Source organism: Equus asinus, chromosome 1, assembly GCF_041296235.1.
Source record: "Equus asinus isolate D_3611 breed Donkey chromosome 1, EquAss-T2T_v2, whole genome shotgun sequence".
NCBI classification, from domain to species: Eukaryota; Metazoa; Chordata; class Mammalia; order Perissodactyla; family Equidae; genus Equus; species Equus asinus.
The window spans coordinates 185519523-185542117 of NC_091790.1; the positions used below are offsets into that span (position 1 = coordinate 185519523).

General features: G+C 41.0%; 1 protein-coding gene across 19 annotated transcripts in view; it reads left to right on the forward strand.

The window, feature by feature from the left end:
- Positions 1–22595, forward strand: part of MKLN1 (muskelin 1) — a 311721-nt gene that overhangs the window by 136952 nt on the left and 152174 nt on the right. For 3 of the 19 annotated variants that reach the window (XM_044748355.2, XM_014840841.3, XM_044748560.2), the window contains exon 1: positions 10482–10613. The exons of 15 other annotated variants lie outside the window; for them this stretch is intronic. In XM_044748355.2, the coding sequence (XP_044604290.1) occupies positions 10516–10613 (98 nt within the window). In that variant the 5' untranslated portion in view covers positions 10482–10515. Of the gene's footprint in view, positions 1–10481; positions 10614–22595 lie in introns of those variants that run through there. One more of the 19 variants, XM_070513642.1, reaches the window with a different exon arrangement.

The window sequence follows — 22595 nt, forward strand, 5'->3', positions numbered from 1 at the left end:
GATGGGAGATGGGGAACCAGGAGAGACGGTTTGCTTCTTTCCTGCTTGTTTATTGTACTGTATAGCTCAGGTCAGTCCTTTGTCCCACTGGACATCCCTGTGTTCCCTTATTCTCTGACCTGCTCTCCAAGCTGAATCTAGTTCTCTTTTCTAGTGTGGAGCCATCTAGAATTTGCTATCATCATGCTCTTCTATTTCTGTCATTCCCCAGTTCCCTCTATCTAGTTCCCTCTGTTTCAGCAACACTGAAACTTGTTTAACCTGCCCATTACCTGTACTAATATCCTGAAGGGGAAAAGGTAGACGAAGAAGCTATCCCCAGTCAGCCTGATCCTTTCATGGCACATAACATATATATATTCCCATTTATAGTGGCCTGGATACAAAGCTTCCTAATCCAGAAGGGATTCTAATATGATGACTTTCATGTGAAAAAGGAAGAAAGGGTTGCCTTGACAGACCCACAGGGGCCAACACCGATAGGACTATGGGGTTATCTCTAGATGATTCTACTATGTTCTTGGGATAGATTTAATTAGGAAATATGATATTTGGCCTTTGGCCTGCTATTGCTACTGCTAACCACCACTATTATTACCTTATATTTTATATGCTAACCCTTTCTGAATGCTTTGTGTATTAAACTGTTTAATATCTATTTGATTGTGAACTCCTAAATTGCTAGGTGTATGCCAAGCACCTGGCACATAGTAGTTGCCCAATAAATGTTTACTGAATGAATGGATGAAAGTTTAAGCAGTCCAGGCAGTGAAGGTAAGAGCAAGCAGGACGAAGTAGGGGGGAAATGAGAAGAGCTAGTTCTGTTTTTTCCATCACAAAGACCAGGTTGAGCCCCGACTATGGTAATGGGACAAAAGCACTGACAGATCCCGATTTAAGGATCCCCTTAACCTTAAACATACCCAGAGGTCTGCGATACTTTTTTCTAAAATACTTTCACTTTTCCCAAAAGGGCTTTTTGTTCCAAATACACTAGAAATCAGTGTTAATTGCTTTTTGGAATATTATTTTGTCAGCTTCGTGTAGATGTAGTAATTTGCAAAGCAACCCCCAGCAGTTGACAGTTCATCCATAGCTGTGTGGTGTTCAGACATTTCCTGGGATTCCTGCCCACCTCCTAGGCAGCTAGCAGTGTTCGCCAGGATACGTGCTCACCTGGGATTAACTTGGAACCAGGAGTGCTTTGTTGTGTCTGGGATTTTTAAAATTCTGAAAGGGTGAAGGCCAAACCCTACCTAATCCAGAAAATAAAAGTGCAGTAACTCATAATTTAAGATTTAGCAGGTGCTTAAAGATCATCTCGTCCACACTGGGTGGAAGAGGAAATTGCAGCTCTGACAGATTCAATGACAGGTCAGCTGGCTGGTAGCTGGGAGGCCAGGTCTAGAATCTATATTCTTTGTATGGCACCAAACCATAAGCTGGGGTTCTCTGGATTTATGCCTGTGTGGAGGTAAGTGTTTAAGCTACTAGGTGTTTCTTTTTGAAGCTCTTTTTCCTGGCCAGAGACTTCCTGATCCTCCTTCACACATGCTTCAAGGTCACAGCTCAGACCAAAGTGTTTACAAAAAACTAGGCACTTAATGAGAGGAATCATTGCCAGTTCCTGCACTCCCTCTGCCCCGGCTCCAACCAAGCTCAGCAAACCAAGGAAGGGATAAAGTGGTCTCTGGAAGCAGGAATTTCTAGGTTTGGATGCCAACAGGCAAAAGGATGAATTGTCTAATTCTCCAGCAGGCTGAGGCTGTGGCTGCTGCTGCTGCTGCCACCTCCTGGGAGAAGACAGACCCGAGCTTCATACCTGAAACTAGTTTTAATGTTCACCTGTGACTTGGGCAAAAACCCCACTGACTGGGCTGGGGGAAGTTCCTTTGTCATAGAAAATAAAAGGGATATCCCCTTACTTAACAAACAAAACATTGCTATTTGCTTTTCATCTGCTCCTTTCGGCAGTGTTGTGCTCAAATAAATGATTTCCAACAACAATAACAAAGTTGAAATGAGTTAAAATGAAAACTATGAGAGAACAGAAGATTGAGGCAGAGCCTTAGGAATACATCGGATTTTTTTCTCTTGGCCTGCTGAATTCTGAATCCTGAATCCCAGAGTGATAGGAATGCATATATTTGAGAATTGTATAATAGAGAGGGCACACATGAGTTTGGCAAATCTTAACCTCCAAGAATCTGAGTTTACTTGTAGGGCTGTTGTGAGGATTAATTGAGATAATGGATGTAAGTTCCTGGTGTGCAAGAAACGTTTAATGGGAATTATATTGGGGCAAGTTCACTCCTCTAATCCCCATGGTGATTTTCTTCATTTACTGACCAAAGACGGATTGGCAGCCCCCAAGCATTTAATTCTTTCCAGTCTTCTGATCTATAGATGATCCCTCAGCTAATTCCTTTTATTTTTTAAAAAAATATAATCATAAATTAGTGCCATGGACTGCTTGTGCCCCCTCCCCCATTCATATGTTGAAGCCTTAATCCCCAATGTGATGGTATTTGGAGATGGGGCCTTTGGGAGGTAATTAGGGTTAGATGAGGTCATGAGGGTAGAGCCCCTCTGATGGGATTAGTGCCCTTATAAGGGGATGAAGAGACCGGAGCTCTTCTCTCTCTGCCATGTGAGGATACAGCAAGAAGGCAGCCATCTAGGAATAGGGCTTTCACCAGACACCAAATCTACTGGTGCCTTGACCTTGGACTTCCCAGCCTCCAGGTGTGAGAAATAAATGTTTGTTGTTTGAGCCTTCCTGTCTATGACATTTTTGTTATAGCAGCCTAAGCTGACTAAGATAGAAACTAGTACACAGAAATGAGGGTGCTGCTGTAACAAATACCTAAAAATGTAGAAGCAGCTTTGGAACTGGGTAAGTGGCAGAGGCTGGAAGATTTTTGAGGTGCGTGCCAGAAAAAGTCAATACTGCCATTAAGGGACCTGAAGGCGATTCCGGTGAGAGCTCAGAAAGAGAAGAGGAAAGCTGGAGAGAATGTTTCCATCTTCTTAGAGAATATATAAATAATCACAAACAGAATGTTGGTAGAAATATGGATAGTAAAGGCCATTCTGGCTCAAACAGAAATGAGTAACATGTTATTGGAAACTAGAGGCAAGGTGATCCTTGTTATAAAGTGGCAAAGAACTTGGTTGAATTGTATTTGTGTTCTAGTGTTTTGTAGAAGGTTGGACTGGCAAGTGATGAAACTGGATATCTAGGTGAGGAGATTTCTAAGCCAAGTGTTGAAGGAGCCATTTGGTTCCTCCTGACTGCCTATAGCAAAATGCAAGAAGAGGGAAATGAGTTGACAGTGGAACTGTTGAGCAAAAAGGAACCAGAACTTAAAGATTTGGAAAATTCTCAGCCTGTCCATATTACAAAAAATGAGAAAGCATGTTTGGAAGAGAAGAATAAGAGTGTGGCTGACTGATCATTTGATAAGGAGATCAGTGTGGATGTGCACCACAGACCTAATCAGCCACCCCAGCGGGAACACAGCAGGTTTGAACTGAAGGAGACAGAGATGAGATGGAATAAAGGAAGGCTGTTGGACTTCTTGGATTTTACAAGACTGAGACCATAGAGCTATGTAGGTTGGGACATAAGTTATTCTTCAAGACAAGGGAAGAATGATCATGAAGGCAATTCAGAGATCAGGGCTGCCTCCACTGTTTCAAAAGATGAGGAGGCAGGGCATTGCCTCAGTTTCAACGGGCCAGATGGCTCCCACCCAAAGCCCTGGGGGTGAAGCTGCCAGGAGCTGTGGGGGCAGAGAAGCCTGGAGCCTTGGAGGTGTGGCCACCACCTGGGAGAGCCCTGGCCTGGCAGAGCTGCCAGGGCAGGACTACCACCCCAGGGGAGTCCAGAAGGCGGAGCATGGTGCTAAAGGGGATTATTCTCTAGCCTTAAGATCTTACGGAGTTTGCCTTGCTAGCCTTTAGACTTGCTTGGGACTCATCATCCCTTCCTTCTTTCCTCTTTCTCCCTTTTGGAATGGGAATGTCTATCTGATGTCTGTTTGGTTTTAGAGGTTCACAGCTGGAGAGGAATTTTGAATCAGGATAAGTCTCACCCATATCTGATTTAGATGGTATTTAGATGAGACTTTGGACTTTGGAGTTGATGCTGGAGTGAGCTAAGACTTTTGGAGTTGTTGGGATGGAATGAATGTATTTTGTATGTGAGGATATGCATTTCGGGGGTCTGGAGGTGGAAGCAAGAAGGTGTCTGTCTGCAAACTAGGAAGAGAGCCCTCACCAGATACTGAATCTATTGGTGTCTTGATCTTGGGCTTCCCAGCCTCCAGAACTGTGAGAAATAATTATTTGTTGTTTAAGCCACCCAATCTATGATATTTTTGTTATAACAGCCTAAACTAAGATAATTAGTAAGAAGAAATTCAGCAGGAACCAAGAGATTCAATTCAGGAAATATTTCTTGAATATCCACTGTGTGATAGTTATAGAGGATTTGAAGAAGAATAATGCAGGTGTAGATCTAAAAAGTTCCCATTAATTATATCAGGAAAAAGTAATTGAGAATTAGGTACTTGGGTTCTACATTCAGATCTGCAAACAGCCCAGTTGTGTAAATGACCTTAGACATGACATCTAACATATTTGGGTATTAGTTTCTTCATCTGTTGCGTGACAATATTGTAAAGGGAAATTCTTCCATTTACAGCAGAGCTTGCCTAGGAGATAACACATTGAATAGTGTGTTGTGCTTCAACTCTCCTGACCAGCTAAAGCCGTTAAATAAACAGTGAACTTTGAATGACCCTGGTAAGCTAAAAAGTAAGACCCTTACAGGACCTAGCTGAAGATCTTTTTTCCTGACCAAGGAAGTATGGCACTTGTTTTAACCAATCATGTACAGAACTGCAGATTTATTCCAGCCTATTTAGAGTATTTGTTTCAATCTTTAATTAATGTAACAACCATGAAACCCCTGCCTAACAATTAAAAACATCTTCTTTTCCCCCTCAGCCAATTGGTGTGTTCCTGTGCCTTGAAATAATAAAACTAGCTGTATCACTTTTGCTTTTCAACTCTGGTGTTCTTTATTATTTGACGATATCTTATATTCAAGTAGTACTTTACAGTTTACCAAGTCTCTTCCCACTTTAGAAGAATGGGATTCAAACAGGAGGGGCCTTTGAACCAAAGAGATTCTGGCTCTATCACTGACTAGCTATATTTCCTTGGATACATTACTGTATCAGTTAGCGTCCCAGCTGGAAACAGATGACATTCTCAAATTGGGCAATTTGAGAGGTTTAATAAACAGACTATTTACAAAAATCTAAGAACATACCGGGAAACCACAGGGAGCAAGGGGAGGGAGTGGTTACTGGAATCCAGAATGAAAGACAGCTATATGGAGAGGCCACTTGGGAGGAGGACTTGTGACCTTTGGTTGACCGAGAGTGACCTTACAGAGAGGGAGTCAGGGGAGGGAATACCCCAACCTCATTCTCTTCTCTCCCGCACATCTGGAGGGGCAAGATAACAAACAATTATTTTAACTTTTCTGAGTCTCATTTTTCTCATTTGTGAAAAGGGGAATAATAGTATTTATCTCTCAGAGTTTCTGTAAGAATTAAATGAGAACTTAGGTTATATCACAGCAGACAAGTTAGGCACTCTTTCTTCACTTGATCTTCAGAACCCTCTTGTGAAGAAAATAGGATGGATTTTTTTTGCTGAGGAAGATTCACCCTGAGCTAACATCTGCTGTCAATCTTCCTCTTTTTGTATGTGAGCCGCCACCACAGCATGGCCGCTGACAGATGAGTGGTGGAGGTCTGCACCCACGAACTGAACCCGGGCTGCCAAAGTGGAGTGTGCCGAATTTAACCACTAGGCCACTGGGACTGGCCCCAGAATAGATTTTATTAAATTCACGTTATAGTGGTGGAAAATGAGACTCAGAGAAGTTAAGTGACCTTCCTAAGGTCTCATAGCTAGAAAAGTAGCAGAACTGGGACTGAAACTAAGATTTTGAATGTATACTTTTAGTTTCTTTCCCTAGACTATTCTTGTGGCCCTCTATCCCCTTCTGCAGAAGGCTTCCACAGACGGTTTCTTGTATCTAGAGCTGCTATATACCTGGAGCTATGGTGACTCTGCTACTTAGAGAAAAACTGACCCAGGGATCAGTGCCTAAGCCAAAAAAAGCAACCACTGATTCATTAGATATGAAGAAGTCCAAATGCCTATGAGGTGGCTTGATATAAGACTGACCAATTTAGGTCCCCATGTTAGATACTTGGCAATTCCTCTTGGATACCTATTAGGCATCCCCTATACGGTACATTGAGGTCAGAATTCTTGATTCCTTCTACTTGAAACTGTTCCAACGCCAAATTCTCCCCTCTCACTGTCTACCCAGTGATGCAAACCCAAAACTCAGGAGTTCTTCTTTTTTTTTTAAAAAGATTTTTTTATTTTTCCTTTTTCTCCCCAAAGCCCCTTGGTACATAGTTGTGTATTTTTAGTTGTGGGGCCTTCTAGTTGTGACACGTGGGATGCCACCTCAGCATGGCTTGATGAGCAGTGCCATGTGCACGCCCAAGATCTGAATCGGTGAAACCCTGGGCTGTGCAAGTGGAGCGCGTGAATTTAACCACTTGGCCATGGGGCCGGCCCCCAGGAGTTATTCTTGATTCTTTCCTTTGCCTCCTGCCTTCCTTCCCTCATTAGCAAGTCTAGTTGGCTTTACTTCTAAGATATGTCCCAATTCAACCACTCCTCTCCATCTCCTCTGCTAGTCCAAGCCACCATCATTTCTTGCCTGGCTCCTATTATAACCTCCTGTCAAGTCTCCTCACTTCAACTCTTGCCTCTTTTCAACCCATTTTATGTTGTGCTGAGCGATCTTTATAAAATGTAAAGTGGATCATGCTACTCCTTGTCTTGAATCCCTGTGCAGGTCTCCTCTTCACAATTCCATGTCATGACTCCTTACCATGACTGTCAGGGCCCTCCTTGTTCTGATTCCTCTCTCCCCCTGTCACTATGCTCCAGCCACACTTTCTATTCTTTGAACACACCAACCCCTTTCCTGACTCGGGCCCATTGTACTTGTTTATTCTCTCTGCCTAGAATGTTTTTTATCTAGCCTTTGCATGGCTGGTACTTTCTCATTGTATAGGTATTAGCTCAAATATTACCTTCTTAGAGAAGCTTTCCTTTACCATCCAATCTAAATATTACTCTGATGTAGTTTTTTCTTAGGACTTAAAACACACAGACTAAAATTATCTAGTTGACGTATTTATTATATTTATTATATGTGGCCCTACTAGAATGTAAGCTCCAGGAAAATGGGGCCCTTGTCTGACTTCTCTGTTTATCCCTGTCTCCCTTGTATCTAGGACAGGGCCTGGCATATCACAGCCTTTCAATAAAGCCTTTTTTTTTTTGCAGGAAAATTATAGTGAATGTTGACAAACCAAATACAATGTTGTCTCTCTGGGAAGTATTTACTATGAGAAGCCTACCGAGAAGTCATCAGAGAGTAAAAGATGATTGCTTTTAGGGGATGACAAGGTGACTGGGTCACTAGATCTGTTGGTCCCTGAAAAATGATGATCCATTGTCCAGTTCTCGAGGAGGCCATCAATGTGTCCCAATTTTTGAAGTGTGGGGGAACTAGAGGGACTAAATGGCCGTGATAGTTTCCAGGCCTTCCCCAAGTATCCTTACAATAAACCCCACCACCTAAGGCAATGCGCCAAAGGGAGAGGAGGTAAAGGTATATCCCTAGGAGATCTGAGCTCTGAGCAGACTCCTGCAGATTTTAACATTTCTTTAGTCTTCTATTTTTTTTTTTTGCTAGGAAATGTTCACCCTGAGCTAATACCTGTTGCCAATTTTTCTCCTTTTTTCTTCTTTTCCCTTCCCAAAAGCCCCAGTACATAGTTGTAAGCCCTTCTAGTTATTCTGTGTGAGCTGCTGTCACAGCATGGCTACTGACAGATGAGTGGTGGGGTTCCACACCAGGAGCTGACCACGTGCTGCTGAAGCAGAGCGTGCCAAACTTTAACCACTGAGCCTTCACGCCTGGCCCCTTAGTCCTCTATTTTATTTTAACATTTACATAAATTTGGGTTCAGTATCATAATATATTTATCTGTGTTTATGTTAACATATGAATGTTTTAAATTATTTTACCATTTGTAAAATCTGTGCTGTAGGAAAGCCATGCTGTCCTGGGTCTTTACATACTCTGTGGCAATCATACCTCAGGGATAGATGTTTGCAGTCTGAGGAGCTCTGGCATTCTTTTTCTTTGCAACCCAAGTTCTCTTTCAGCACAATTCATTTATTCTTCAGTAAATATTTATTGAACATCTACTATGTGCTAGACACTCTATCAGGACTGAGGATACAACTGTGAACAAGATATACATGACTCCTACCTTCACGGGAGTTATACTTTAGGGAGGGAGAATGAGAAATAAAGAGGAAATTAAAATATATTGTGATTTTTGCTAAGATAAGGAGGGAAACTCAGGGTGTCCAGGGAAATATAGAAAATAGCACATACCCCCAAAATAGGTGATGAGGAATGATTTTTCCAGGAAGAAATAATCTGAAAAACGAGCAGGAGTTAGCCAGGTGAAGAATGGGGGAGAGTATTCCTGGCTTGGCTTAGACTAAGCCCTGGAGGCCAGAGAGAGCACAGAAGTTAAAGGAGACAATTCAGTGTGTTAGTTTAGTGTGGCTAGAGTCAAGAATGTAAAGGAAAAAGGAGAGAGAGAGAAGGCTGGAGAGGTAATCAAGGCAGGATAGGAAAGGCCTCTGCTGAGGACTTTTGATGTTACCCAAAGGCATGGAAAGTCATTGAAAGGCACAGAAAGTCTTCTTAGGAAAAACTAGCTTAAATGTGTTTTTTAAAAAGATCACACAGGAACCATACCTCTATTTCTGGAAAAGAACAAGGACTCTACTTACATTAGGGTAAGAATTAGCAAATTCAGGGCCCCAAACTAATTGAACTGAGTCACCATCTTAATCTTCACCCCTTAAAAGTATCTCTTTCCCCCGAAGATAACCAGTACTCATCTTTGGGACTAACCTTCTCTGGCCTCTCCCACTGTCTCTGGACTCCTGGCTCGAGTCACTGGGGTTATAGCATTCCCTCCAGCAGCAAATCCTTTTCCGACATGCTGTAACACACCAAAGCACATGTGATTTTAAAGGCTAACATATCGTGGCTTTTCTATTTGGCATTCTTGACCTGATATGCCAGTGCAGAACACTAATATGTTTTCCCCTGTGGAAACGGGAAGTCAGGAAAGGATTTGAGGAAACCTGGGCAGGAGAATGATTAGAACGGCAAAAGAATACAATTACTCAGGCCTTTCGACTTACTTGGTCATCACTGAGGAACCCTTTACATTTCTTCCATCCTCAGGTGCAGATGAAGACAGTGTCCGGGCTTTCAGGGGTAGAATCTCTTAGACAGTGAGTTGTGAGGACTTTGGCAATTGCAGTGGCCAAGCCAAGGAGTAAACATGCCAACCTTGACAAACAGGTACTTGATGGGAGCGCTTTCTAAAGTTGCCAGATACTGAGATCAAGTGACCTTTTTCAATGAGAAGCTGGCTTAACGCTCATAGGGCATTCAGAGCAGAAGCCTGTTATTCTCCCCGTGGTCTTTTTCGAGAAACTCTCCCTCTCTCTGGCTCTTTCTGAAATTTTGGGCCAAATTTCTGACAGAGTTAAAAGCGGGCAGCTTTACCACCTGGAAACATGACGACACACAGCTTCCCAGCTCCGTGAGGATTTTTCTGGTCTGTGGGGGAATGTCATTACTGAGCAGACCAATTCCACAGGATTAGGACCAGATGGCTCACAACCAATGTTTACAGTGAGAAGGGCATCGCGGACCCAAAACAGAACAGGGTGAGAGGACGCCGAGCATTTCCTTTTCCAGTCTCCATGTGACTCTGAAACACGGGACAAGACATTTAAAACCAGGACAACTCCAGAGGGAAAGGACATTGGCTGTTCCACTCCAATTCCCCTCGAGGCTGGTTCCCTAAAGGATTTATAAACTGGAGAGGGCAGCGGCTTCCAAACTCGCAAAGGCGTCCTCTGTCCAAGTTCGTCTTCTAGTTTCCCCTTCCTGGCCCCACACTACAATTTCTTTCTTTTCATAACATTCTTCTTGCCTTTTTCCTTACTTCAGCTTGGGAGAAAAGTCCTTTAGCCACTCCCTGCCGAGCGCCGCCGGAGAGCCCCTCAGGTGCCCACACTCCAGTGCTAGTTTGGGCAAGTCATTAAGGAGGGTCGGGCGTCGGAGACCCCAGGAGAAAATCGCGGACGCTCGGCCGCCTCACCCCTCCCCGCGGGGGTAAGGAGGCGAGTCCCGGCGAGCGGACGGCCCCGGCGGGCCGCTGCCCCTTTAAGAGCAGGCCCCGCCCCTCCCTCCTCCCGGCGCGGCCGGCGGTCGGTGGCGGCCGCTACGGTGCTGACAAGATGGCGGCTGGCGGGGCTGTCGCTGCGGCGCCCGAGTGCCGGCTTCTCCCCTACGCGCTACACAAGTGGAGCTCCTTCTCCTCCACCTACCTTCCCGAGTAAGTGCTGGGCTCCGGGCTCGTGCTGCCTACTCTTCGGCGTCAGCACGGCTGGGCCAGGGGGCGGTGGAGGGCGGCCGAGCCGAGAGGCCCAGGCGGGGCCTGGTGAGGGGGACGCGCGGCCTCCGGAGTCTCGGTCCAGCGGCCGAGAGCGTTTCCCGCCGCCGCCTCAGGAAGGGCTGAGGGTCCGGAGAGCGAGGTCGGGGGCAAGAGGCGAGGTGGGTGGCTGGTCCGGAGCGCGTAGGACGGCGGGGAACCGGGTGATGCTGCGCCGGGGACTTGGGGGTTGAGGAGGGCTCGGGGGGCGGGCGGCTCGGGGAGGTGGGGCAGGAGTCGGAGCTTTCGGGGTCCCGGCGGCGGGCCGGCTGGTGAAGATGTCTGAGGTCATCCCAGGCGGCCGGAGACCGGGGACCGTTCAGTCGATTGCTGCCGGGACAAAGTGTAACGCTGAGAAAAGGAGCGACTGTTCCCGAGAAGGTGGTGGTGGTGGTGGTAGGGTCGTTAAAAGTGATTCGCTCTGGAGGAGGGGTCAAAGTCACGGAAGGCTGGAAAGTTGTGGAATCCATCTGAATCCTTGCAAGGCGGGAGACGTCGTAGGATTTACACAGGGTGTCTTTTCCGGCTGGCAGTTCTTGGAAGAGATAGCGGGAAGGAGGGACGCTACAGAAGAGTTCCATTATATGATGGCTGTGAAGTGGATTTGTATAGATACAGACCCGTTTCCCAACCCAGAAACTCAAGTATAGACAGAAAAGTTTGTCTTGAATAAATTTGACTTCCAGCGCCGGCTTGGTCTGGATTCCCGATTTAGGTGTGAAAAAGAGTTCCATTGCATTACTGCCGTATGTTTTCTGTAGCAGATTCCTTCAGAAATGCTGAAAGTACTTTCATACAGTATTTACTTACCTTTCGCTTATCTTGAGAGAAGGAGGAGATCTAACTCGAGTTTTGCATACAGATAGAGAAACTGGCTTAGTAAAGTTTTAAGATCTGTGCAGACCCTGAAGACAAGAGCTGGTTTTCCCCCTGGACCATCATCTCACAAGCCCAGGAATGACTTTATGAACCAAACAAGTTACAAATAGTGTATTTTTATGTTACTGAAAAAATAAAGTGACTAAATCTGTGAAGCATGTTCAAGGAAGTTTTCCAACCATATTTCAGAAATTCTCAAATTTGATTTCTCCAGTCATATCAGTCAATCTCAAAATGAAGCTGTGACTAGAAGACTCTGTCTTCACTGCCAGCCCCTTGTCCTATTGGCTAGATCAAGGGTTGGCAATCAGGCCTTCAGTAGGATCCGGTCTAGTCAAGGGTGCCAAGTGCTGTGTGGTCTGATCTGGGCGGTGTGGCCTGTTGATGGCTGCTGGATGGCTGTGTCCCTGATTGATGCCGGAATCCAACTTTTAATTTGGGAGTGAGCCAGGTAAACATTCTAGCCCTCAGCTGGAGTTGAAATGTGGTCGTAGGTACTTGCCTTTGGGTTTTCAGGGCTAACAAATTCTTGAATCTGAGGATAATCAGCGTTTTTCTCTAGCCAGGTTAGGATCACAGACAGACAGGAATTGGGGTGGCATTTTTGATCTAATGACTGGAGACATTTTCCTCCTCTTGAGTTAGGCTGTTTCTAGGATTTCACTGCTTAAACTTCTAGTGTAGGGATGAGACTCGGGTATCACTAGTTCTGTCTGAGTTATGAATAAAAAAGGAATGGTACATTTCAAGCAGGGAATGATTTAGTGCGATGGCAACTTTACTCTGACGTTTGTCTTACTATCCCGGCCCCTGATTTGAAGTGGACAGAGCACTAGTTTTGGAGTTAGAAGGCAGCTGTTTAATTGGAGAAATTTGTTATAATTTTCTTAAATGTGTTCATAAACTTGTATTTAATGCATATTTAACTTTCAGACTCTTCCATTTGCAGTCTTATTTAATCCTTATGATATTCTGTTGATTTATGCAGTATAGTTTTTATTTTAAAGGACTAAACTATTATAATAGAAGGGTAGTCTGAACTTTTTTCTTTGAAGGAGTGTAGTTGAGTATTATGGAGCTTGAGTTTGAGAGTTTTCTGTCTGCCAGGTTGGTGTGTGCCATGCCTCAATTGTAAAACCGTTTTGGTACTGAACTTCCATTAGCAAGTAAGGATGTTATATGTTTGTATGATAGGAAGTGTGAGAAAGGGATTGACTTTATTTACCTGTGCCCTAAAATCCTCTCTAATAACAATTGCTGTATCTTTAACTGGCAGTGACAGTCATGTTAAGGTACTTCCTAAGCAGGTCTAATTTTAAGTAAAGCCATTTGTTGAAATTGTTTACAGAGAAGCAAGTAGTTATTGATTAGAAGTTTACTGATTACAAGTCACAGAGGTAGGCATTTTGAGGGGATAACAAGAGTAGGAAACACTTGTAATAGTGTGCCTTCCATATGCTAGGTGCTCTTATGAACACTTTAAGTGTATTAACTCATTTAATCCCCACAACAATTGTATGAGGAATCCCCTTTTTTGTCTTTTGGGGAGGAAGATTGTCCCTGAGCTAACATCTGTGCCAGTCTTCCTCTGTTTTGTATGTGGGACACCACCACAGCATGACTTGATGAGTGGTGTGTGGGTCTGCACCTGGGATCCTAACCTACAGACCCTGGGCTGCCGAATTGGAGCCTGCGAACTTAACCACTACGCCACCAGGCCAGGGCCAGGAATCTCCATTTTTTGGTGGTGGAAACAAGCATTGAGAAATTAAAACTTACCTAAGGCAGACCCTGGGCTGCCGAATTGGAGCCTGCGAACTTAACCACTACGCCACCAGGCCAGGGCCAGGAATCTCCATTTTTTGGTGGTGGAAACAAGCATTGAGAAATTAAAACTTACCTAAGGTCACACTGTTAGATGGAGCTGGGATTCAAACCTAGGCAGTCTGGCTCCACTTTCCGTGGTCTTCTGTAGTGCCGTTCTGCTTCTGCACAAAGGTAGAGAGACGAATTCAGAGATTGGAAAGCGTTCTTGTATTAAAGGCACTTAGATTTTAGTTTTGTAAAGATGTGAAGTCTCTATTTTCTTTCCAAGGACTTAGAATTTTTTTTCCTTCTAACCCTTTTAGATTTATTTGGACTTTAAAAATGTTAAAGCAGATCTGGTTATAGATAACGTATTTTACTTTGAAACTAACATAGTGGCCTTTTATTTTTCAGTGTGCTTAAAATAGTTTCCCTGTATTTTACTTTTTCTGAAATTTACAACTAAGTTGGGAGTTAAGAGAAATACATTTATTTAAATGATGATTAATTCTTAGAATTACATGTACTCTTATATGTCAAAATATTTTATAAACTGCTAGTTTGTGTATTCAAATGTTTATTGCTGTAGCTAATAGTGATACTAACTGCAATTTGTCTGCGAGATGATTTTTGTTATATGGTTTTGCCTAATCCTGAACACAAACCTGCAAGATAGGTATTAGATTTGTTTTACAGATGAGGACACTGAAGCCAGTCCTTACAGGTTAAGTAAGTTTTCCAAGGTCATATAGTTTTCAAGAGTCTTGGCAAGTTCTCCGAGTTCAGAACTAGTGGATGTGCCTCTAGTAACAACCACCACTAGTATTTAGCCTGTGTTTTTTGTTAGTCTTCACAAAAACTCTATGTTAAATATTATCATTCTATTTTACACCTAGAGAAACTGAGGTTTAGAGAGGTAAGTTAACTTGTCCAGGTCCAAGAGTTGAAAGGGTAGGAGATAGGATTCTGATCTTGGGCCTTCTGACTTCTGTTACCAAAGCTACTTCGGTATTTCATGTGACTATAATGTGCCTAATTGGGAATATAAATAAGAAGTGCTATAATGTTAGGACAGAGAGAGGGAGTGATATTTAGATATATTTTATGTTTAAATTTAAGATTTTAATGTATAATACGAAAACTGGGCGGACGTTTGAAAGTGTTTTTTTACACATTAGGTGATTTTGTGGATGTGGAATGATTCTTATCTTGTTTACATATTATTGAAAGACTTAAATAGTTTAGGTAATAAAATTTGATGCATTTTTAAGTGTGTTTACCTTTTTTTCTGTTAGTCTTTTTTATTATGTAAAAATCAAACATTAATTAAAATTGTACCTTGTGTTAACATGTGATTTGTGGTTCAGAGTAAAAGTGATATGATTTGACCCTTTGGATAGGAGGTGAAGCTGTTTCACCTATTTCAAAATTTCACTTAAAAATGGATATATATTTTTTCTGATTGAAAAATCCCCTTAAGTTTATTCTGGGATATTTATAAATATAGACCCACAGAAACAATATATAAATTACCTTTAATACCACCACCCAAAGATAACCGATCACCCTTTGACATATATCATTCCAGATGTTTTGTTGTGTCTATATGTATTTTCCCATTTGATTTTGTTTTCGGTTTGCTGTCCTGTATTCTTTTTCTTCCTTAGTATATAATAAATATTTCCTCGTGTTATTAAATGTTCTTTATATTGTCATTTGTTATGGATACATTATAATCTGTGTAATGATTATATGGCATTTGATTTAATTAGTCCCCCATCATTGGATAGTTAGGCTTTGTGGGTTTGTTTTGGTTTTGTTTGTTTGTTTTTGTCATTTTCCTTTGGCCATTAGGAGTAATGAAACAGTTTTCCTTACAGAAACAAATGTTGAACTCATTTAGGATGAGTTCTTAGATGTTGAATTGTTAGATTAAAAGTATCAGTTTATTTTCCTACTGTCTGTGTAGGAAACTTTCTGTTTCTGTGTATCCTGGGTTTATTTTGGCATTATTCTTAGTAATTTGGCATTAAGAATGTGGTTTTGGGGGCCGGCCCCATGGCTGAGTAGTTAAGTTCGCGTGCTTCCCTTCTGCGGCCCAGGGTTTCCCAGTTTGGATCCTGGGCACGGACATGGCACCGCTCCTTAGGCCATGTTGAGGCGGTGCCCCACGTGCCACAACTAGAAGGACCCGCAGCTAAAATATACAGCTGTGTACTGGGGGGATTTGGGGAGAAAAAGCAGAAACAAAGAAGATTGGCAAGAATGTGGTTTTGGTCAGACAGGTCCTTAGAGATGTCTAGAGAATGCCTGTATAATTCAAAAGTGACATTGCTCCAATTAATTTCTTTTCCTTCCTCCCCTCTCCCTTTATTTTGGCTTCTAAATGAATTTTGATTTTATTAATTACATACATTTGAAAAATGGAACACATTTGTGAGATGATTTATTTATTTGGTCTATAGACAATGACTGTCGTGCATATGAATTTGAGGATTCAATTACAATCCCATAGGCTCCTGCAACCCACAAGCTGTGAATCGCTAGTTTGGACATATTCAGTCCCCTGGGGACAGTACTATCATGCTCTTCCTTTCCCTCTCACTCTTTCCCTTTCCCTAAACTGAGATTAGACACTGGCTTGGCTTGGGAACTTTACTGGACGCTGAAAGTTCTGATATTTTCAGTCTAGTAATCTTAGAACTTTAGAAAAATAAAGATACCCAGGATAGGAGAAAAGTCTCATGAGGTGGATGGAGGACTAGAGATTGAATCTGCAGCGCTGGCTTCTAGAATTGGATCTTTGTGACTTTTAGCAAGTTGTGATTCCTCTCTGGGCATCATCAGTTTCCTTTTATGTAGAGGTACTTTTGTCTTGATCAAATGCTGGGAGCTTTTATATTATGTTAATTTTTTTTTTTTCGGATAGGCAGATCTCTTTATTTGCTTTAACTTTTAGGTAAATGTACTAAATTTTTAATAAATGACTTTTGGGCTTGATGCAGGAAATTTGTGATGTTTTACGTATAGATAAGCTACATTTCAGCTGTTTGTGGCAATCTGATTTTGCTGTATTTCAGTCATTCAAAAATCATCTTTGAAATGGGAGATTTTCTAGATTTTAATTACAGAGATGTACCTATTAGCACCTAAGAATAGTTTTCTTTGTATTTACTCTTTTTGGGGTTTCTGGTACCTCTTGAATGTGTAGCATGACTCTTTTATCAGTTCTGAAAAAATTTTGGTATCCTTCAAATATTGTTTCTGCCCCATTCTTTTTGTTCTTCCTTCTGTGACTCCAGTTAAATATACTTTACCTTTGTCATGTCCCATATGTCCTTTATTGCTTTTCTCTGTTTTTTTTTAAAATCATTTTTTTCCTCCCCTTATTCCATTCTGGATAGGTTTTATTTGCCTGTGTTCCAGTTCACAAATGCTCTGTTCAGCTGTGTCCAGTCTGCTTTTTTTTTTTTTGAGGAAGATTAGCCCTGAGCTAACTACTGCCAGTGTTCCTCTTTTTGCTGAGGAAGACTGGCCCTGAGCTATCATCTGTGCCCATCTTCCTCTACTTTATATGTGGGACACCTACCACAGCATGGCTTTTGCCAAGCGGTGCCATGTCTGCACCTGGGATCCAAACTGGCGAACCCCTGGCCGCTGAGAAGCGGAACAGGCGAACTTAACCACTGCGCCACTGGGCTGGCCCCCTCCAGTCTGCTTTTAACCCCATCTATTTTTTTCTTGATTTCACCTGTAGTATTTTTTAGTGCTAGAATTTTGATTCTCTCTCTCTTTTTAAAAATAGATTCTAATTCTCTGGTGAAAATCTCGATATTGTCATCTATTTTTTTGAACATATCAATCAAGTTACTTTAAAATCTGTCTGAAAACGCCACTGTCTGGATCATCTGTAGGTCTGTTTCCATTGTCTTTTTCCTGTTGGTTAAGTATTTTGGTGTGTCTGGTAATTATTATTACCATTATTTATTTATTTTTGGTAACTTTTGATTGAATGCCAGACATGATATGCAGAATTGTAGATACAATGACAAATACAGTTACGTACCTAATGATATATTTCTCTAGATAGCCTCTTGCTCTTTCAGTTTAAGAATCGATAAATGCCTCAAGATGAAATCAGTACACAGTGTCAGATTTGTTCTTCTGTGCCTCCCTTCACTATGGGATCTTGACCCCTCAAGTCCTGGGTGTCATGGCAAGACCCAACTACCAAATTTTGTCTTCCTAGCCCCATGAAATTGCCAAAAACTCTGCTGACTTTTCTGCCCCTTAGTGGCTTTTGTTTCCTGGCTTTTCAGCCCCTTTCCCTGTGCATTAAAGAAATAGGTGAAATGTCTTGAGAGGGAAAGCTGTGCAGAATGTGGAGCTTCCTTTAATAAGGTTTTCGACATCTCAAGTCCTAGCTGCCTCAGAAAGTCTCTGATACCTTAAGAACTTCCCCTTCCTATTTTATACAGCTTTCCCGATTCTAAGGGCGAATGTTGGTCTGCTACAGGCTATTTTGTCGTATCCAGAAGCAGAAATCTTTCTGTGTTTAGTTCTCATGGAATAGACTGTTATATCTTGTAGGCTTATGAATTTCTCTTGGTTATTTTAATGTAGTAATGTAACATTTGAGCCCCAGATTTTTTTGCTCAGTGTTCTTCATTTTGCTTTTTGACACCTTAACTAGCTTATTCCTATATCTGATGGGAAAAATTATGGATTACAAATAACATTTCTTAGCACTTGTTTTAAATACTTATGACTAAGAGTTAAAATGAAATTTTATTATTGGTTTGGTTGATGAGTTGTCAGTCTCTCTTGAGACTGACTTGTTTATGAGGTCCAGAAATTGAGAATTTAATCTTTGCCATAACTATATAGTTATTTTCCCTTCCTGTAATGTGATTTTTATATTATCTACCTTTTTATTAGAACTTTCATGGGAATATTATCTTTATGTGAAGATATTGTTTAGAAGGAAGATACGGGTCTAATGTAAACTTTTGATTTGTAAATATTGTTGGTATTTAATACTTTTTAAATATCCTTGTGTTCCCTAATATGACTGATTCTTATTATAGTCATCACTATATGTATTTGTTGTGAAGGCTTGTAGTTTTGTATAAATAGAAATGTTAAATTATTTTAAGCATCCTTGGCTATGTCTCCTTTCCCCTTCCTCTCATTGTCCCCTTTCTTCCCTTTACCCTTTTGATTTAAGTAATTTGATCAGAAGAACCATAAAACCTAACTCCTACTTATTCTTCAGCTGTCAGGTAAAATGTCACTTTCTCAGGAAGCCTTATCTTACCCTGTCCCCACAATGAGTCTGGCACTCCTTCCCCTGCCCCAGCAGTTAAATGCTTTCATACAAATGTATACCTTTCCTCATATACCACTTTATATGGTTTGTAATTATGCATTTATTTGTATGATTACTTGAGTAATAACTATCCCCCCAAGTAGACCACAAGCTCCATAGGGACTATGGAGTCCCCCTACCCCCATCATTGTAGTCTAGCTTACTGTTTATTAAATGAATAAATGAGTGAATTAACTCGGCTTTTTGACTACTTTTCTCTTTTTAATGCAATTTTGGTTTGAGGCTAGAGGGAGTCACATACTGGCCATGTTCAAAATATCAGATAATTAGTTTAAAATCCATGCTGTAAACTTTCATGATTTCATAGTTTTCAGTATTTTCTGAGAATATTTTAAGTGAAATTGGTTATCCCAGGGTGAAGTGTTGTATTTGGAAGTACTTGGAACAATAGAAACCTTTTTATCTATCTTGGAATTTTAGAAAGTTTTTATTACAAACTTATTCATAATTCTTATAGGCAGTATTTCTAATGAGACTGAGAACTTTAAAGGTCAATTTATTATAGAATCTGATTTGTCTAATAACTTTTGATAGTTTTAGAGTATATTACCATTACAGAATCTGATTTGCCTAACAGCTTTTGAAAGTTTTAGAGTATATTACCAATATTTTGATTAATTTTAGAATAGGGATCACTGCCTCCAATCCTTGAACTTAAGTATTTGTTAGTTGATTTTTTTACATAACAACATTTTTGGTTTGGTAATTCACATACCATACAATTAGACTATTTAAAGTGTACAATTCAATGGTTTTTAATGGTTCACAGATATATGTGACCGTCACTTTAGTAAATTTTAAAACATTTTCGTAATCTCAGAAAGAAAACTGTATCCTTTAGGTATTACCTGCTTACTCTCCCATCGCTAAGCAACCACTAATATACTTTCTGTCTCTATATATTTGCCTATTCCAGGCGTGTCATATAAATGAAATCATACAATACGTAGTCTTTTGTGATTGGCTTCTTTCACTTAGTCTACTGTTTTCAAGGCTCATCCATGTTGTAGCATGGTACTACAGTCCTTTTTATGTACTACATCCTTTTTATGGCTGATAATATTCCATTGTATGTATATACCACGTTTTGTTTATCCATTCGTTAGTAGATGGACATTTAGGTTATATTCACTTTTTGTCTGTTATGAATAATACTACTATAAACATTTGTGTACAAGTTTTTGTGTGGTTTTCATTTTGCTTGGGTAAATGCCTAGGAGTGGAATTTCTAGGTCATAAAGTGACTCTATGTTTAACTGTTTGAGGAACTGCCAGGCTGTTGTTAATTAATTTTTTTCTCTTATTGATGTAGTGTCAAGAAAATGATTAATGCATATGAATTGAAGCCCTGTAAAGAAAATGAGCATCTGGAATTAGATGGCAGATTGCTTGACTTCAAGTCTACTGCTCGGAGAACTTTCTGTGACAGTTTAGCTAGTCTTTTATCTTCCTTTATTTTTGTTAAAAATAAATGTCTCAGGCCAGCTCGGTGGTGCAGCGGTTAAGTTTGTACATTCTGCTTTAGCAGCCTGGGGGTCGCCGGTTCGGATCCCGGGTGCGGACATGGCACCGCTTGTCAAGCCATGCTGTGGTAGGCGTCCCCCATATAAAGTAGAGGAAGATGGGCACAGATATTAGCTCAAGGCCAGTCTTTCACGGCAAAAAGAGGAGGATTGGTGGCAGATGTTAGCTCAGGGCTAATCTTCCTCAAAAAAAAAAAAAAGAAAGAAAAGAAAAGAAATGTATATGGATTGGCTCCATGTCTTCATCTTTTAAGATGTCTACCTACCTATCAGTGTATATGCTTACATGGAGGCATACATACATATGTTCATACATACATTGCTAAGCAGTTCTAGTGGGGATGGTAGTTGAAAGTTGATATTTGTTTTCTAAAATTTATATGGTTTGTGAAATATTGAATGAGAGAGATATTTATGAAACTTAAGTTGTTTATGAATTCTTTCCTTAAACAGACTGGGGCATAGATTTTGAAAGAGCTGAAAATAACTTCTTTTTCTTTTCTTTCTTTCTTTTTTTTTTTTTTTTTTTTGAGGAAGATTAGCCCTGAGCTAACTACTGCCAGTCCTCCTCTTTTTGCTGACGAAGCCTGGCCCTGAGCTAACATCCGTGCCCACCTTCCTCTACTTTCTATGTGGGACGCCTACCACAGCATGGCATGCCAAGCGGTGCCATGTCCGCACCTGGTATCTGAACCGGCGAATCCCGAGCCGCTGAAGCGGAACGTGCGCACTTAACTGCTATACCACCAGGCCGGCCCCAATAACTTCTTTTCTGACAGAACAGTTTCTTTCAGAGCTTCAGATGATTGGAAAATTCATAAATCTACATCTGAAAGTTTAAGTCTTTGACATCTATCACTATCTCTACTTTCTACAACCTATACTATAGGTGACAGGTTAAAGAAAAACTTTGTTTTTTACTTATATTTTTACTGCTACATTGTGGTATTGAAGTTGCAATTAATGTCTTTTCACATTTTGGGCTATCTTTACCATAAACAAATTATTCGATGCCTAGTAACTAATTCCTGACTAATAGCCAGGCCTGTTTGAGGGTATGAGAGACAATCTCTGGTGATGAACTGTTGATACATACAAAGTGCAACAGTAGGTAGCAAAGGCTAAGTTCAGATAAGTGATAAAAGTAGTAAATGCGACAGAAATTAGGAGTGAGATTCAGAGGATGAAGCTTTTACTGGTGGCCAGGGCGTGAGGGGAGACTTCTTGGAAGAGGTAAAAGAACTATATGCCTTCTTTTGTGTACAGATGATTTTTATTTATTTTTTACCATTCTTCAAATTTCTTGAATGCAAGAATTTATCCTTACCCTTGTGCATGTTCAGCAATTCCTGTTTAGGAAATTAGGTTAACATTTGGAACTTGTTCGGTTAGTGTAGCGTATTAGAACCGGGGAAATGCTTGGAAGTAGACTTTTTCCAGACAGTTAAACAGGGCACTTGATACACCTGTGTCTTTGGTCAGGTACTTCTTCCTTAGACATTACATATGTGGCCTGGTGTCCCTACCCATATTTCTCTCCAAATTCACCACTTTTGAATGCTTTAAGTAAGTCTTAAAGTTTTGTTTAGATTAATTTCATAGTTACAGTGTTACAAAAGATGCTATTTACTGAAGGCAGCTTGGCTGATAGTGTTCCAAAGTCACTTACCATTTCCCCTTCTACCCAATTAGCATTTATTCTACGCATATTTTTCAGTGAACTTCTGTTTATTTATATTTCCTTTGTGGTTCTGCATTTTAGAAGAAATAAGCATTTACTTATCACAAATGCATTTAGGAGACTTGCCACTCTCTATGCAAAAAATTTAAGTATAATGAAAACAAAACTTTGAATTTTATTTCATTCTTTTAGGGACGGTAAGTAAGATATTTTGAATTTTTAATGGTATACTCTAACCTACTTTTCCAGGGCATTTAGGGCAGTGCTTATTTTTATATTTATCTAAAATATAATGCATGGATTGCAAATTAATCCCGACAAAAATCTGTTATTATTATTAATTAATTTATTTATTTTTGCTGAGGAAGATTCACCCTGAGCTAACATCTGTTGCCAGTCTTCCTGTTTTTTTTGCTTGAGGAAGATTAGCCCTGAGCTAACATCTGTGCCAGTCTTCCTCTGTTTTGTATGTGGGTTGCTGCGACAGCATGGCTGACTAGTCGTGTAGGTCTGCGCCTGGGATTCTAACCTGCAAACCTGGGCTGCCGAAGTCGAGCGCGCTGAACTTAACTACTGTGCCTCTGGGCCAGCCCCTAATGTTATTGATA